The sequence below is a fragment of the Eleginops maclovinus genome, chromosome 6 (genome assembly GCF_036324505.1).
Source record: "Eleginops maclovinus isolate JMC-PN-2008 ecotype Puerto Natales chromosome 6, JC_Emac_rtc_rv5, whole genome shotgun sequence".
Classification (NCBI taxonomy): Eukaryota; Metazoa; Chordata; class Actinopteri; order Perciformes; family Eleginopidae; genus Eleginops; species Eleginops maclovinus.
In genome coordinates this window covers 11,389,588-11,404,624 of record NC_086354.1, presented here as the reverse complement: position 1 = coordinate 11,404,624, position 15,037 = coordinate 11,389,588, and the positions used below count along the sequence as shown (strand labels likewise).

The 15,037-nt window shown below is 41.1% G+C and overlaps 1 protein-coding gene across 2 annotated transcripts; it reads right to left on the bottom strand.

Moving 5' to 3' along the window:
* Positions 1-369: 369 nt before the first annotated feature.
* Positions 370-14,558, bottom strand: LOC134866401 (segment polarity protein dishevelled homolog DVL-3-like). Of its 2 annotated transcripts, none has more exons than XM_063886551.1 (15): positions 13,938-14,558; positions 11,662-11,731; positions 9,404-9,519; positions 8,323-8,435; positions 7,775-7,910; positions 7,010-7,100; positions 6,829-6,898; positions 6,572-6,711; positions 5,827-5,903; positions 5,623-5,696; positions 5,380-5,529; positions 3,948-4,079; positions 3,199-3,366; positions 2,898-3,101; positions 370-1,655 (listed from the first exon to the last, which is right to left on the bottom strand). In XM_063886551.1, the coding sequence occupies exons 1-15, from the start codon at positions 14,096-14,098 to the stop codon at positions 1,297-1,299; spliced, it is 2,061 nt and encodes a 686-aa protein (XP_063742621.1). In that variant the 5' UTR covers positions 14,099-14,558; the 3' UTR covers positions 370-1,296. The 2 variants fall into 2 exon arrangements, with proteins under 2 accessions (XP_063742621.1, XP_063742622.1); XM_063886552.1 differs by having other exon boundaries at positions 5,629-5,696; positions 13,938-14,556.
* Between the last annotated feature and the right edge of the window lie 479 nt (positions 14,559-15,037).

Below are 15,037 nucleotides of genomic sequence, written 5' to 3'. Positions count from 1 at the left end.
CCCCTTCTCTAACCACAGAGAACTTTCTGCCTAGGGTCATTCAGTTCTAAACCCAGTCTAAATGTACACAGACAAGGCTGATGCTTGCACACACCCCCCCCCAACCCACACACACACGCTTGCACACACCCCCCCCAACCCACACACACACGCGCACACACACACACACACACACACACACACACACACACACACACACACACACATCTGTTCACCAGATTGCCTAACCTTCACATTCCTAATCTTGGACAGTCTGGAATCCACTGCCTTTGAATGCAAACATGACCCCAGTTAACTTGAACAAAAAAAAAAACAGAATATTGAGAAATACTGCTTAACAAACACTCAAATAACAACATCACAAAGAAGCAAAGTTAAGTCATAAAACTATATTTATAAATAAAAAGACATTTTTCCTCGATAAAAGAGTAGTGTGAAAGACATGGTAAGAAATATTTCCCGACTTTACATTATCACAAGACAGAGTCTTAAAATGCTCTGGTTGACAGATGAAAATGCAGCTGTGTAGTGTAAAAATGACTCTAAACTGAATGCTCACGTTTAGATTGTAAAATGAAACTAGTTGTGACCAACTACGTATATAATAAAACAAATGCATTCTTACAGTTAGAAGGACTGCAGTTATTTTGCACTACATACACATGTATCCATTTCTTTCTCTCTTAAGTCAAGCAAACATTTTAAAAGTCTGAATATGGTTAACAGTTAGTGTTCATTTGAGCTTTCTTTTTTTTCTTTGTTAGGAGGTCAGCAGGGGTGAATTTGAAAGAACGGAAGGAGGGAAAAGGCTTCTTTCTTGCAGTTTTTGACGTGTACAGGGGTGGGGGAGGACAGAGTATGATAGATAAGGGAGGCAGGCAGAGGGAAGAGTGAAGACCACAAATGAAAAACATCCTTGTAGAAAAATGCTGAGTCATTTTCCCCAGCTGTCCAATGCCACCGCCTCCCTTCCTCTCTTGCTCTTTGTCCTCACACAAACTCTTCCCCCACTGAAGAGTGAAAACTGACAAAGGCGCTTTGGTTCCATCTTGAGCGAGGGGGTTTTCTTCACTGAAGAAAGTATGGTCACTACTACTAGGAAGAAAAGCACAAGGGAGGAGGAACATTTTCTCTCAACATACACAACAGTGTTGGTTGCACTTCTGCTTTTAGGAGAGTGGAATCAAGGCCTTGGGTTACAGCTTTTGCAATCTTCCCTCCCTCCTGTTCTTCCTGGTCTCATAATGACACGAGGAAGACCAATCTGCTACTTTTGTTGTCGGCCTACAACCTTCGTTACATCACATCAACAAAGAATTCTCCGGCATTGCCCACCGCCATGCGCAGAGACTGGCGTGAGGCAGTGAGCTCAGGGGGCACAGAGGTGAGCTCTCTGCCTGGCGGGGCGCCTGGTGCAGTTGTAGACAGATGTGGGGGCTGGGGGGGCAGCCCGGGGGGGCCATAGACAAGGCCTTGAGCATAGGCTATTGAGTGGGAGTTGGCACTGCGGTGGCTGATAGAGCTGCGGATGCTGCGCTCACTAGGGGGAGCCACCGAGCGCTCGCTGGGAGCTCGGTGGCTCCTGATCTCAGTTTCACTGCCACTGCCGCCTGACTTCTTCCCCTCATTTTTACTGCAGTTGGAGCCGCTGCTTCCTGTAGGCAGAAGAAAAGAATATTAGTGTTATTAGTGTGTAATTAACTGACATTTTGCATTTATTTTAAAGTTGAGTGACCTACATGAGCCTCATCCACCCATCTGGTCGCCAGTGAAGTGACGCAGGCAGTACTGACCCAGTTAGTGGGAGACTCTCAGGAGAGATGCATGACTAATGCAGACACGCTTACCAAGCATTCACTGCCTTTCAGAGGCCAAAACAGCTCAGCCATTACTGAAAGCAATTAAATGTTTTCATTTTATTACCTCAAAATTGCCTGCTTGCTTTAGAGGGGAGTTCTCCAGGCTGAGAGATTTCTAACCTTTTAAGAAGCATGCTTGTTGTCATCAAACCCACATACGTATGAGAATATATTTTATCTACCGTCTTTAAGATAGGCAGTTTTGAGAGTGGCTTAGCCCTGCGAGGACTAGTGAAATATTTCCTAAATAGCAAGAAAAAACACAGTATAGCATCTCTTATGTACATGTTGTACCCTGTTATACTATTGAGCAGTATAAAATAATGGTAGTGTGCAACCACCAAATAAAGACTGGACATCTGAGGTGTTTTGCATAGCCAGTGGGCCCAGTTGTTGTCAGTCAGTGAATATCTCCACTGCCTATGCAAACTGTTTCTGGTTTTCTATTTCTAAGCATGTTAAACACACAAATAAAACATGTAAATAAGGCTGCTTTGGAGCTGTTTGATGGAATATTTGTTCACACTTGAAAGAGCTCTTTGAAGAAAGCTAATTTAAACAAGTCGACTCTTTAGTAAGTTTGAAGATAGAATTTCTGTGGATTTCCTCATCTGGCTCTGGATAAGATGGCGAACAACATCTCAAAATGAAACTCTGCCACATCTCTGTTTCCATAGGCTTGAAAAGGGGTTAAATAAATGTCAAAATATCGATCGATTATTTAGGCGCCTTTCAAAGCTCAAGGACGAGGACATCTGTGACGCCAAACTGCGCATCACAGTGTTTGCAGCACACGATTGAATAATTGGGAAGAGGGATTTCCCGGCATTGGAGAAGCTTCTACAGACATTTTATAAATGTTTCCATCCTGAAACGGACATGATGATTTCTACCTCACTGCTGGGGCTGTTTTTTGAGAAGGATCAAAATACAAACTTTAACACAGACAAGTTTTAAGTCTATAGGAAGTATTCATTTTCTATTCCACCAATTGTCCCTGATCTATTCTTTAATACTTGTTGAATGTACGTCACTCACCGCTGTGCTGGCTTCCTGCACTGCCGGCACCTGGTCCACCATGGAGGGGCTGCTGCATGTCGTATGGGTGTGGAATGGGGAACTGATAGGGCAGAGTCATGGGCCAGGGGGCCGACCCAGGATGAGGCAGAGGGGGGAGAGTGTCCTGATCTGAAGCACCCCCACTGGAACCATCATGGTCATGGAGAGAAAGATGGGTCATGTCTGGGGGAGAAACAAGAAAAAAACAGATTTAGTTTTCCACAGCAATACACCCCTGTAAATATGGATGCACTATAAGCTAATCTTAGCGTCCACTTACTGCCACAGAGATCTCCGAAGACGTAGTAGCACTGTTCAGAGAAGGTGATCTTGTTGACAGTGTGTCGGATGAAGCCGGCCTTCAGCAGGTTGCTGGCATATTTACGGGACTCTCTGCGATCTGAGAAACCTTCTACATGATGGAAGAGCCAGTCCACCACATCAGAGCCTGAGGACAGAAAGACACACACATTTTAGGTATGGTTTTACTCATCAGATTTGAAATATTTCATGATATAAAATACAGAAAAATATTATTTGAATCATCTTTGTTTATGTGACCTTTTTTCTGTCTGTTAAAACGAACTGTTTAGGTTAGCAATGAAGCCATATTACAAAACACTTATTCTATGATAGGCAAAAAGAAAAGGTTTTAAATTGGCTGCAACATTTGTTTTGTACTAACTAAACAATGTGCCATTTATTTTCTTGATTAAAAAAACTAATTTTGATCTATAAAATATAAGAAAATACAAACAAATGTCCAATGCTAGATTCTCAAAATCAAAGTTGATGTCTCCAAGTCTTATTTTAAGTCCAAAACCCAAAGATATTACATTTTATTTAAGATAAAGACAGCATATCTTGATATCAAAGAGCCATTTTTGCCACTTTTTTCCCCGCAATTGAACTTATCATATCAATTCTACAAACTGAACGGAGCAAACAAAGATCAGAGAATGCTCTGCATGCATGCTGATGAAGGCAATAATAAACGCTGGATCCTGCTCTTGGCTTTAGCAGACATACCGATGAAGGCGTTAGCGATGGTTATCTTGAGCCACATCCTGTCCCGCACCTCCAGACCCGACTCTGGGCAGGCCATGGCCTTAGCAACTGTTGCCATGTCGCTGTGGATGGATAGGTGGAAGTCATCGAATCCTGGGAAAGATCAGAGGAATGAGCAAACAAATTAAACTTGCACACATTTTTGTTTTGTTTTCCATAAACTTAGTGAAAGCCAGGCACATGGTGTCAGCATATCTCTGACAACACCAGAAATCTTAATCTGATTTGGAATTTGCCTCATAATATTTGGCTTCCTGTGGTTTGGACTGAAATGCGACCCCTGTTATTTCCTGATCATGAATCAGACCGATTATGCTGGTCTTTGTTTGAATAAGACTTCAACTTAGCAGGTCTTCACAAAACTCCAACAAAAGTCAGATCATAATAAATATTGCTCTCCCTAAAACACTCCCAGGCAGTAACATATCATTAAAGGGAGGTTAGTTTCATTTCAAGAAAGGATAAGAAGTGTTGTTATTACTTTTGCTGTTCCCACTTCCCCTCTACCTGTCTCATCTACCTCAAAGTTATTTCCTTTAATCCCCAGAATGCCTAGTGACCATCCCAAACAAAGTGTGAACACCTTTTTGGATTGCCAGTTTAAATTATGCATATAGATAAACTGTATGATTGTTGAACACTGGTTCAAACAGTAAAAAAAAAAAAGGTTTATAACTCACACACTGACATTTAAGATTGTAGACATTCTTTTCTCCTTATTAAAGTATCTTTAGTTGCACCAAAAAAACAAAAATGTGGGCCAATTATCCAAAGAAAATGAAAAATGAAGCAAAAAAAACTAAATTGTAGCCATAAATGTGATGATGTGAAACGTATGTTCAATCTGAGGGGGGAACTGACAAAAAATGAAAATTATGTCTATTAGTTCAAGAAAGGGTGTTGTGAGAGGAACGATTTTTCTCCAGAAAGAAAGAAGACACTCCCCGCTCTTCCAAAGATTACAGGGAAGATGATAGTTGTGAGTTATGAGTTAGTTTGGACAAGAATTATTGAGCAGATGGAAGTTGTGAGGCTGAACACAGTAAAACCAAGAGCAGAGAGAAGTTGCAGGAATGCAGAGAGAGGGCAGGGCCACACTTTAGAAACACACTAACAAGTCTGAGAAAGATACTGCTATTACTTGGAAGAATCGAGAGGGGGAACTCCAAAAAGTTAAATCCTGAAATATCAACTATATAAGGAGGAATTTGTGCTTTTATCAAATGTTTGTACTGTGAACATTTAATTATATTTGTCAAAAAGTAAACAGATAACCTACTGTAGAACTGATTCCTTAAAAAAAGGCTGAATCCATAGGACTTAAGTAGTTTTCTAAAGAAACAAGTATCTTGATAAGCCCTAAAAATTGGAGGCAGGGTGTGATTTGACTCACTTTCAGTCTCAGGGATAGAGCTGCTGATGGAGGAGCTGGTGGAGGTGACGGTGCTCATGGAAGGGCTCATGCCATACGCAGGGTAAACCCCGGTCATAGCTGCCGTGTGGGACACCCACGCTGCTGGATCAATGGGCCGGATTGGCTCACCTGTTTAATTCAATGTAGGGTAAGCCGTTAGCAAAACAAATTGGTCTGCTGTGTTTATTTGAATTAAATGAAAAAAGAAAAAGAGAGACAGACACTCACTCCTCGGCAGAGCGAAGCAGCTCCGAGGGTTTGGGTCCCAGCACTTGGCCACAGTCAGAGTTATGGGGCTGGAGATAAACACAGACAAAGAATACGTCAGCTTCCTAGGATTCAGTCATGTCCTTGCTTTGCACCTGGGTTTTACAGACTCTTTAGAACACCCTAGTATGTATTAATGATTGCCAGATTGCTGCTTACCCTGGCTTGTGCACTATGTCCCTTAGTACTCGGACTGCGTCGTCATTGCTCATGTTCTCGAAATTAATGTCATTCACCTGCAGGGGGGGAAAAAAAGCAATCAATAATTAAAACATACATATTCAGAAAATTCATTATGAGAAACAAAAGATTGACCTTTCACTAAACTGATGTATTTGTTTATAAAGGGGTATAAACGCTTGACAGAGCTACCATTATTCCATTAAATCCCACTACACATAGCCATTAGTGGGACTGGCAGTGTTCAACATGGCGTAACATATTAAAATTTGGAAGAGGCTTTGCAATAATGAAATGGAAAATTACCATGAGACCCATACACACAGCTGACTGATTCATACAGGAAATTATAATGCGCTTGAGATAAAATAGGTAGGAGTGAGACGGAAAATAATGGGAATAGTGTTGATAAACTGCCACATGCATTAATTGTGTTGATCAAAGTTGAGATCTATGTTTTTTTCATCCCTCACACGTGCAAATGAATAAAAAATACTTGAATCGGTCTCACATTACTAAGTGCTTTCAGTCCACTGCAGGCGCTTGGACTAAACGCAAACACAGCATCACAGCCCCTACCCACACACAATTTCCTGGTTCATGTCCCAGGTATGCAGAGACACACATTTTCCATCCTGTGTCTGTGTGTCTATCTCTCTTAGTCTAACACAGACAGACAGACAGACAGACAGACAGACAGACAGACAGACAGACAGACAGACACCTGCAACAGCATGTCCCCGGGCTCTATACGTCCATCTGCAGCCACGGCTCCTCCCTTCATGATAGAGCCGATGTAGATTCCTCCATCTCCCCTTTCATTACTCTGACCCACAATACTGATACCCAGGAAGTTGTACTTCTCTGTGAAAAGGAGAAAGAACGATCAATATGGAACAATTTGGGCATATTTTCTTAAGGGAACAGTATTTATCCCAGCCAATTAAATAGCATTACATGTGAAGCCTAAACGTGTCTTACCCATGTTGAGAGTGACAGTGATGATGTTCAGAGACATAGTGGAGTCTGTGATGCTGCTGAATGAGGAGGACTGGATAGAAGAAATTGGGAAGAAAGTAAAATATGAGAAAAAGAAGAAAATCACAAACTAGTATACATTTTTTTTAAAACTTGTTTACTTCCTCCAAGTGTGTTTTCTCACCCTGTCTATATTGGAAGCCTTGGGTTTCCGTCGGCGACGGCGATGTCGCCTCATTAGACGAGAGGAGCTCTGCTCAGTGGAGCTGCTAAATCTGAAAACAAGAACAGAATATACCATAGATTTAAAACACTTTACAAACATATAAAAGGGTATAATATGTGGCTAAATATAAGCTACATTACTAATTCACTGAGTCAATTATACCATATAAATTCAGTAAAAATAATTAAGCTACCTGAATTAAGCTAAAAAAACTAAAACATCAACTTGTGAGTGAGGTAACATAAGCTTTTTTACCTCATAGCTTTTTTTTTCATTTAAGTAGTCTAGTCCAAATATCACATTAGAGCCTCAAGTTACCTACTTAATGAAAAAAAACCTTGAAAACAAATTTCCATTATAAGGCTTCCCAGGAGTCAGGACACAGCTTTAACTGTTTGTTAAAAAGCCAACCCACTTCATTTAGAAGTTATGACCTGAAACTTATACCAATAAAGCTGTTCTCCAGATCGACAGGAAAAACATCCTGGTAGATGCCTAACGACTGAGAACAGCCGAGTCTCTAAAGTGGGTTGCAGATTGTTCTATGACTCCAGAAGGAGAACCTGGGGGGCTCACCACAAAAACCGCCAGACAATTAGACTGTGCTAATCTCAGCCAGAACCCGTCATCTGTAATTCCAGATGCATGCCTCAAGCCAGAGTGCTTTTTCTCACTGGAAACTGCGCTCATGAGACTTCTGAACATCTACACAGAACATCTGACCTGCTGGTTGCATCATCATCCTCCGAATCAAAACAGGAAGTAGACTCCAGCTCGCTGCTCATGAAGGACGAGCAACTGTCGTACTCGGGGCCGCCGCGTCCCATCGAACGGGACTGGAAGCCATTTTGCCTTCCACCTGCAACGGGACAGCAGTAGGTATACAGTAGGTGTTTTGTTACGATAAATAAAGGCCTTGAGTCAATCTGTCAGGAGTCAGAATCCACTCTTTGCCTTCAACTATCATGTCTCAGTAAACAAAAAGGACTCTTCAAACCTTTCCTGTTACTTATTTATTAATATGTAATGAATTAATTGAATTGAAAAGGTGAAGTATTGTGAGAGAACAACACAACAGACGCAAACACAGAATATTCATAAGATCCACCGCAGAGCAGCGTCATGTTAGTCGGCGATAACTTTGCTTTTTTCCTTTTTAAAACATCTGCACAAGCCAGCTGTAAATGTGTGGCAACCATCAAATAAATTGCTTTGTTGAGAGATTCATAATGGCAAAAAGAAAAACCCTACATAGCAAACATCTCTCTGACCTTGGTCGTTGGAGTGTTTCCGTCGCGGCCTCTCCCTCTCTCTCCGTTGCGACACCATGGAGCCGGTCTCTGTGTCGTTGTCCAAACTGTCCCGAGCGCTCGCTGCTTTTCCACTGCAGACAGAGACGGTGCACAGAATTAGTGTTTAGAAGAGATAGAATTACACCGCATTACCAAGTTAGTGAAGCTCATTTAGCCACTTAATGTTTAGATTAAATGCTTCTTGTTATAATCCCATTAGAATCTGTGTTTACCATCAAGCCTTCTGTTGCTCAGTGTAGGTTAGTGAGGTTGCACTCTGTTGTTGAACATTTGGCACAAATTGTGGTGCTTGTTGACTTGGTTCTAGTTTTTTTTTTCCCTTTCTATTGGAAGCTAGTAAATGGGTTTCACCTTCTAAAAACACCCTCTTATAAATAGGCTTTTATATGAACTAACAAGACCAGACTCTTTTATCTAACAATTAAATCTGCTCTTAATTTGATCTCCGTTTTGTGTGTTTAGTCATATCTGTTTCTCTCATATTTGACCTTTTATGTATCTTTTTCCATATTTGCTGCTTTTTGGGTTTATTGTATTTAAAGCAAAACATATTAGTAAAGTTATAACCATTTATTTTTTATTATTTTCATCAACAGGTGTGGTATACACACTTTAAACGTTGCTCTTACTTGCAGTCTAACAAGGCTACACTGAACAGTATGCAATTTCTGTACTGTATCCTTTTTAACAAAAATGTTGAAGAACCAAAGCATGACAACATGGAAGCTTGAACACGGGGAGTCAGTGCTCTACATATCAGAACATTTTACAGAATGGAGATAATAATAACCTAATAATCGAAGTGTTTGAGAAAAAGGTGGATTTTATTTCTTCCTGTGCCGTCACAAGGTGTCATACTTTTCCTATTCAGTTCGCTTTCCTCTCTCACAGTGGTTATTAGGACAAAGAGAAGAAGCCATTCAATAGATACGCACAAAGTACACATGGCATCTTCCTCTCTCGCACGCACCCAGTCACAAAAAAATCTCCACTGCACAATAAAAGAAATACACAAAAAGTATTTTCTGTATATACTGACTGATAAGAGGGTGGTCGCGAGTCTCCGATGCCCCCTGTTCTCTCCAAAGGTGGTGCTGCCTCCGTGCTGTCGGCCACTGAGCCTGCGTCTGTGTTGGCCCCGTCTCCAGAGACCAGCTGTCAACCAAGAAACCAGAGTGGGGTCAGTCAGAGGAATGAGACAGACATTCAGAGGGAAGCATTTACTGAAAGACACGGAGCAAGTGGGCAGCACTCCTGTGTTTACACTACTCCGTACTCGAGGGCTGGGTGGTATATCCTGTTTTATTGTCACTGCCTTTAGGCTTGGCAGCATAAAGGATTGTTATAGACTACAATGTCTCATTAAAAGAAAAAAATCTTCCACTAATTTTCTTGCTGCAAGAAAGAGTCTGTGCCTAGTCATTGTTTGTCTACCCGACAGAGTTGCCTAAGTCACCAAAATGTGGGAAGAATGGATCTATTGGACCACTACTGTGTTTTCTTTTAGCCCTTTACAGTCAAAGTTAATTGTGATCACAATATTGTTTTTGGACTTTCTGAAATAGATCCTAAGTTTTTACAGCAACTTGGAGGTTGTCCATATTAAAAAATAAAGCATGTACTTGCTTGGTTTGCAAGAAAAACAGGCTTAAGAACTAACATTTGTTCAGTGTGAAACCAATATTAGCTTGAAGTTTATGTCATAGCTGGGCTATTTATGACTATAATTCCCCACTATTTTTATAAGTACACTGCATCTGTTGTATAATGAGGAGCAAAACAGCTGTTGGAACAGAGACCAGTGCAAAGAATCTGGTCGTATGATACATTAGTGTTCATGAATTAAAATGTATCTTCATTATTGATAGTTCATTAGAACTTTGGAAGTCAGGGAATATAAAAAAGAGTCCAGGTGAAGTGTTTTGTATATAGTATAAGTGTAAAACACAAATATGTTGTTCAGTTCACTTATCAATACATCAAGGAGAAAAAGTAAATCAAGATCACATTTGAGAAGCTTGAGCCATGAAACAATGCATTTTTACAATTAGTAAATCATTTCAGCTCTATCATACAAACAAGAGGAACTGTTTTTACCTTAGATACAATAGCATAATGAACATGAGCCCTACCATTGTACCATTTTATCCAGTTTACTGTGCTGGTACAGGTTAAATGGCAGTTAACAGTACTACTGGACAGTTAAGATGCAACAAGAGAAAGCTAAATAATATGGTGATAGACAAAATCTCATTGCCAGCTGACATTAATATACAACAGGGCAGACTGGGGTGCTGGCCTGTTGATGTGATGATAGCAAGCCAGGCCCCTCGGCCCCCAGAGGACTATCAATCACATCATTGAAGCAACAGATGAACGCTGGAGACAAACAAATGGACACACTGCAACAAAGATAACGTTTCATTATACATGGAACATTTCAACAAGCCAGGAGATAACAAACATATTCAAACACACACATGCACAAAAAGAGAAACGGGCTTTGAACCACAGCCAACCAAACCACAAAATCTAATGAAAACGACCACAATAGAGATACGCATTTGAACAAGCCTGCTGGATTATGCACGCACACAACCAGCGATAACACTGTGTTGATGACTCTAAAATAAAACCTATAATCATAACCACACTCCAGTAAATTAACCAACTGCATGAGCCTTTCACATCCAGAAACAGAGCACTCTTTCTCTGAACTTTATTCTCCACACCCTGTGAGATTCAATCTTCTTGTTAAAAGGACATGTAGTGAGGCTCTTTGTTACCGGGTATTTTCCTGCTATCCTGTGATTTCACTTGCTCTTAACCTAATTTCAATGTTGAGGGGAGAGGAAGGGAGCAAGAGATTTCTTGTGTTGTGGAGACAGGAGAATTTTGCCTCATTATAGAGCCTCTAAATGCATGCAAGTACATGTATGTGTTGCGTGTGTCAGGTCTTAAAGGAAATTACTTAAAAATAGTGTAGCTTAGTTTCTGAAAACATGTTAAAAACAAGAGGAAAGCAGAAGGGCAGGGTGTTTGAATGAGTCTGTTGCTCCTGGGATCATTACGTGATAATGATATTAACGGGCAGATGCATAGGGCATCTCCCAGGAGACGGAGTATGATTGAGGTAACAGAGCAACAGATGGGAATCATTGTTATACATGCATGCACACAAGTGCAACAAAGTCAGCCACTTTAACTCGCAAATACAGTGAACACAGACAAGCACACAGAGAAAAAAAACAGAGTTAACAACCCAGAAAACGACCCCAAGATGTATTGTGAACCTACCCATGACACCACACGTCCGTTAAAACAGGGCAGCTTAGCGTTGTCGTCAGATATTTCCTCCTTTACCACCCTGTAAAGAGAACAAAGCTTGGTTTCAGCAACCTTAACAACACAAAAGCACTCACAGGGCAATAAACATGAGCCTGGAGATGGGCAATGCTTCAATCAGGATGCAATGAGACAACTGAAACAACAAATGCTGATTTTATTAGTGCACTTACTACACTGTTGTTGCACACTACCAGCCAGAGATACAACATTTATTATAAAATGTCAGTCCTGAGTATTGTGTGATAAGGGCAGGTTAACAATTCAAGTATATACTGTTCAAATTGAAGCAAAGATAAACATGCTCCTTGATGCTTTTTAGTTGGCATCAGCATTAGCTGGATGGTAATAAGATGAATAAAGAACATGTTTAAGGGAAAGAAGAAAGCATAAAGACATCACTTCTGAAAGCTAACTTAGAGTTTGAAATCAACTTGTTAAGGCCTTACATTAGGGGTGTCCAAACTTTTTTCACCGAGGGCCACATACAGAAAAATATACGGAGAGCTGGGCGACTTATAGAGGTGAATATTGCCTCACAAGTTAAGTTATAAGTTAGCAAAATAAATCAAATGTAGGCGAGTAATGCGCAGTAGCCTACTTGAAAATGCTTTACGGAAAAAACAGCCTACATCCCATCTGTCTTTAGTGTTTCATTTATTTTGTTGGCAGCTCATTCCTTAAAACAGAAGCCTCAGATTGCTGATAATCAGAGTTAATATGAAGGTTCAATTTCAAGCTTGTTATAGAAAAAAGTTATTGTTTTTATTTTTTAAATCAACTAAGATTTGTCAGAAAATGTTTTAAATTCTAAATGGCTGAAATTATTTGAAAATTGGGCTCAGTAACAAATGAATACTGTGTAATATATATTAACATATATATTTGAGAAGTACAATATAAGACAAGCAAAAGTTTAATTTGTGGGCCAAAATACTTTTAGAAAATTGCTGGGGGGCGATTCAAAATGGCCTGCGGGCCGCATTTGGCCCCCGGGCCGCAGTTTTGACACCCCTGTCTTACATAGAAGGACTGTCTTTCTTTGGATCAAAGGCTGAGTAAAAAGGAAAAGTTCTTGGCTATAAAATTAAGTCAAACAAATATATATTTCCTTTGGCAAACACAGTTCTGCCTGTGTGTTTTTAACCAGTTCCACTGAAGGAGTTTCCAGCAAACTTCAATCAATCTTCAACATACTTTTGTGCTAACTAGGAAGAATCTAAAACAAATGCACTTATTTTAAAGAGCATCAGACTGCTGGTGATAAGATTAGCTGTGCCTTTCTGAGAAGCGAAAGTGATGGTCAGGGAGGCTTTCTTGGAGAGTCTGGGTAAATATGGACTCCCCACTCTGTTCCAGTCCAGCAGGTTGCCTAATCTTTACAGCCTTTAGGTGAAAAGGTTTTCAAAATATATGTACAGAATATACCTTCTCTCTTCACAACATGAATAGCTGAGGTTCCATTCAAAACATGCCGTTCCCACTTGCAAATGTTACAAAGTTATTTGCCCCACCCTAGTTTGAGTTTAGCCAAAAACAACTTTGGAAACCTGGCTGAAAGGTTTGAAAAATAGTACATTTATACCCCATTTTAACTCTGAAGAAGACACTGTCTGGAGGAACATAAAACGTCTACTTTTCGAGCCTTGTTTTAACACAAAAGAACATACTCATAAAACTGCCAGAGTGATGAACAGGGCATTCCTGTGTCCAACTCTGCATTCCTCGGGCTAATAGACAACAACAGCAGGGGCCTGCTGGGCTCACTGACTGAGACCGTTTACATTCTGACATTAGCATGTTAGCACAAACCATACATTAGCCCCCAGCTGACAGTCAGTAACTGCTTATTTTCAGAGGGTTGTCAAATACCCCTGATCCCACCTTACATTAGACACGTTTATGTGTCATTTGGGACTTTCCCTAGTGTTCGTGAAACTGACAAATACCAAACTTGGTCAGAGAAAGTCAAGGCACAAGACGCATAAGCTAGCCACACAGGCAATGTAAACAAACGGCGTCGGGACGCTGAACAGACCTGCTAACGCTGCTAGCCGCTAACAAAGGAACTGCAATGCACGTAGCTAATGATCTACAGCCAGGTAACCAGAAACTGGTGACAAGCCAGCTGGCAGAGGTATCAACTAAACTAGCTGCATTTACTTAGAGATCCCCCCAGCAGTGGTGTGCTGATTCAATGTTGAACACATAAACCCTTTAACAGTTACCCGAAGTCATCGTCCATAGATTTGAAGAAGAATTTGTAATTTGGTTTCTTGAGGACATTTTTGAAGTCTGCCAGAGTGACTTTGTCCGCCGGCACCGACAGTTTCACCAGATACGGTGTCTCCTGGTCGTCGAGGTGGTAGATAATTTTGGTCTCCCCCATCTCGGACTGCGGCTAAGGCGAGGCAGGCAGGGTGCATCAAGCCGAGGGCCTGGCAGGCTCCCTCTCGGGCCCCGACTCCCCGTGGCGCTGGCGGCGGCTGTGCCCTAGTCCTCCCGGCTCTCCCTGGCTGACCGACTCGCTGCGTAGCCCTGGTTCTCTCTTTTTACGCCAGTTCGCTAACGTTAAGACTGCTTTTCTATTCAAAAAAGCACCTTGCTCCTCCACAAATCGTCCTTACACTGTCCGAGGATTGAATCGCGTAACTTCTCGTATGTATCAAACTTCCAATGCGCCGCTGAAAGCGTATAAATGACTGAAAACCAGTTTGAAAACGCAGTAACGATAAACAATTTCTGACGGGTTGGTTTTCTCTTCTCGCTTGCTGCCAAGCTCGGTACTTTGTTGCGCACGGAACTGCACGAAATCGCCCAAGCCAGTCTCAGAGGGGCGCCCTCCACAGGAGGGGAGGAGAGTGACAGCTCTGGAGATCATTCCCTGCTGCAGTGCATGAGTCAACAGAGGCGGGCATAGAGACGAGGGCACAAGGCTCCTGCAGCCGGGGGGGTGGCATCCCTATCAGTGACAGAAAAGTATGTGATGTGGCAGTTATATCAGCTTTGCTAATATGACAGAAATGTTGCTGAGCAACATTTCGCTAGCTTTTCGCTAACATTATCATTTTCTCTACATATATTTTCCCAGTATACAGCAAATAAAAAAGAAAGGAAAATGTTTATTCTTTTTTACGACTTGGGTAGTCCTCACAATCATACCATTTCAGTAGTAACAGACTTGAACAATATCAAAGGTGCCCATACATTTTAAGAAAGATTAATACATGCAAAATACATGTGGAAAACCTACACTGATTTAAAATGATAATGGCCTATTTTTCAGGACAGACTTCCCAAAGTAAGACAAGCACTTGAGTAATTTAAA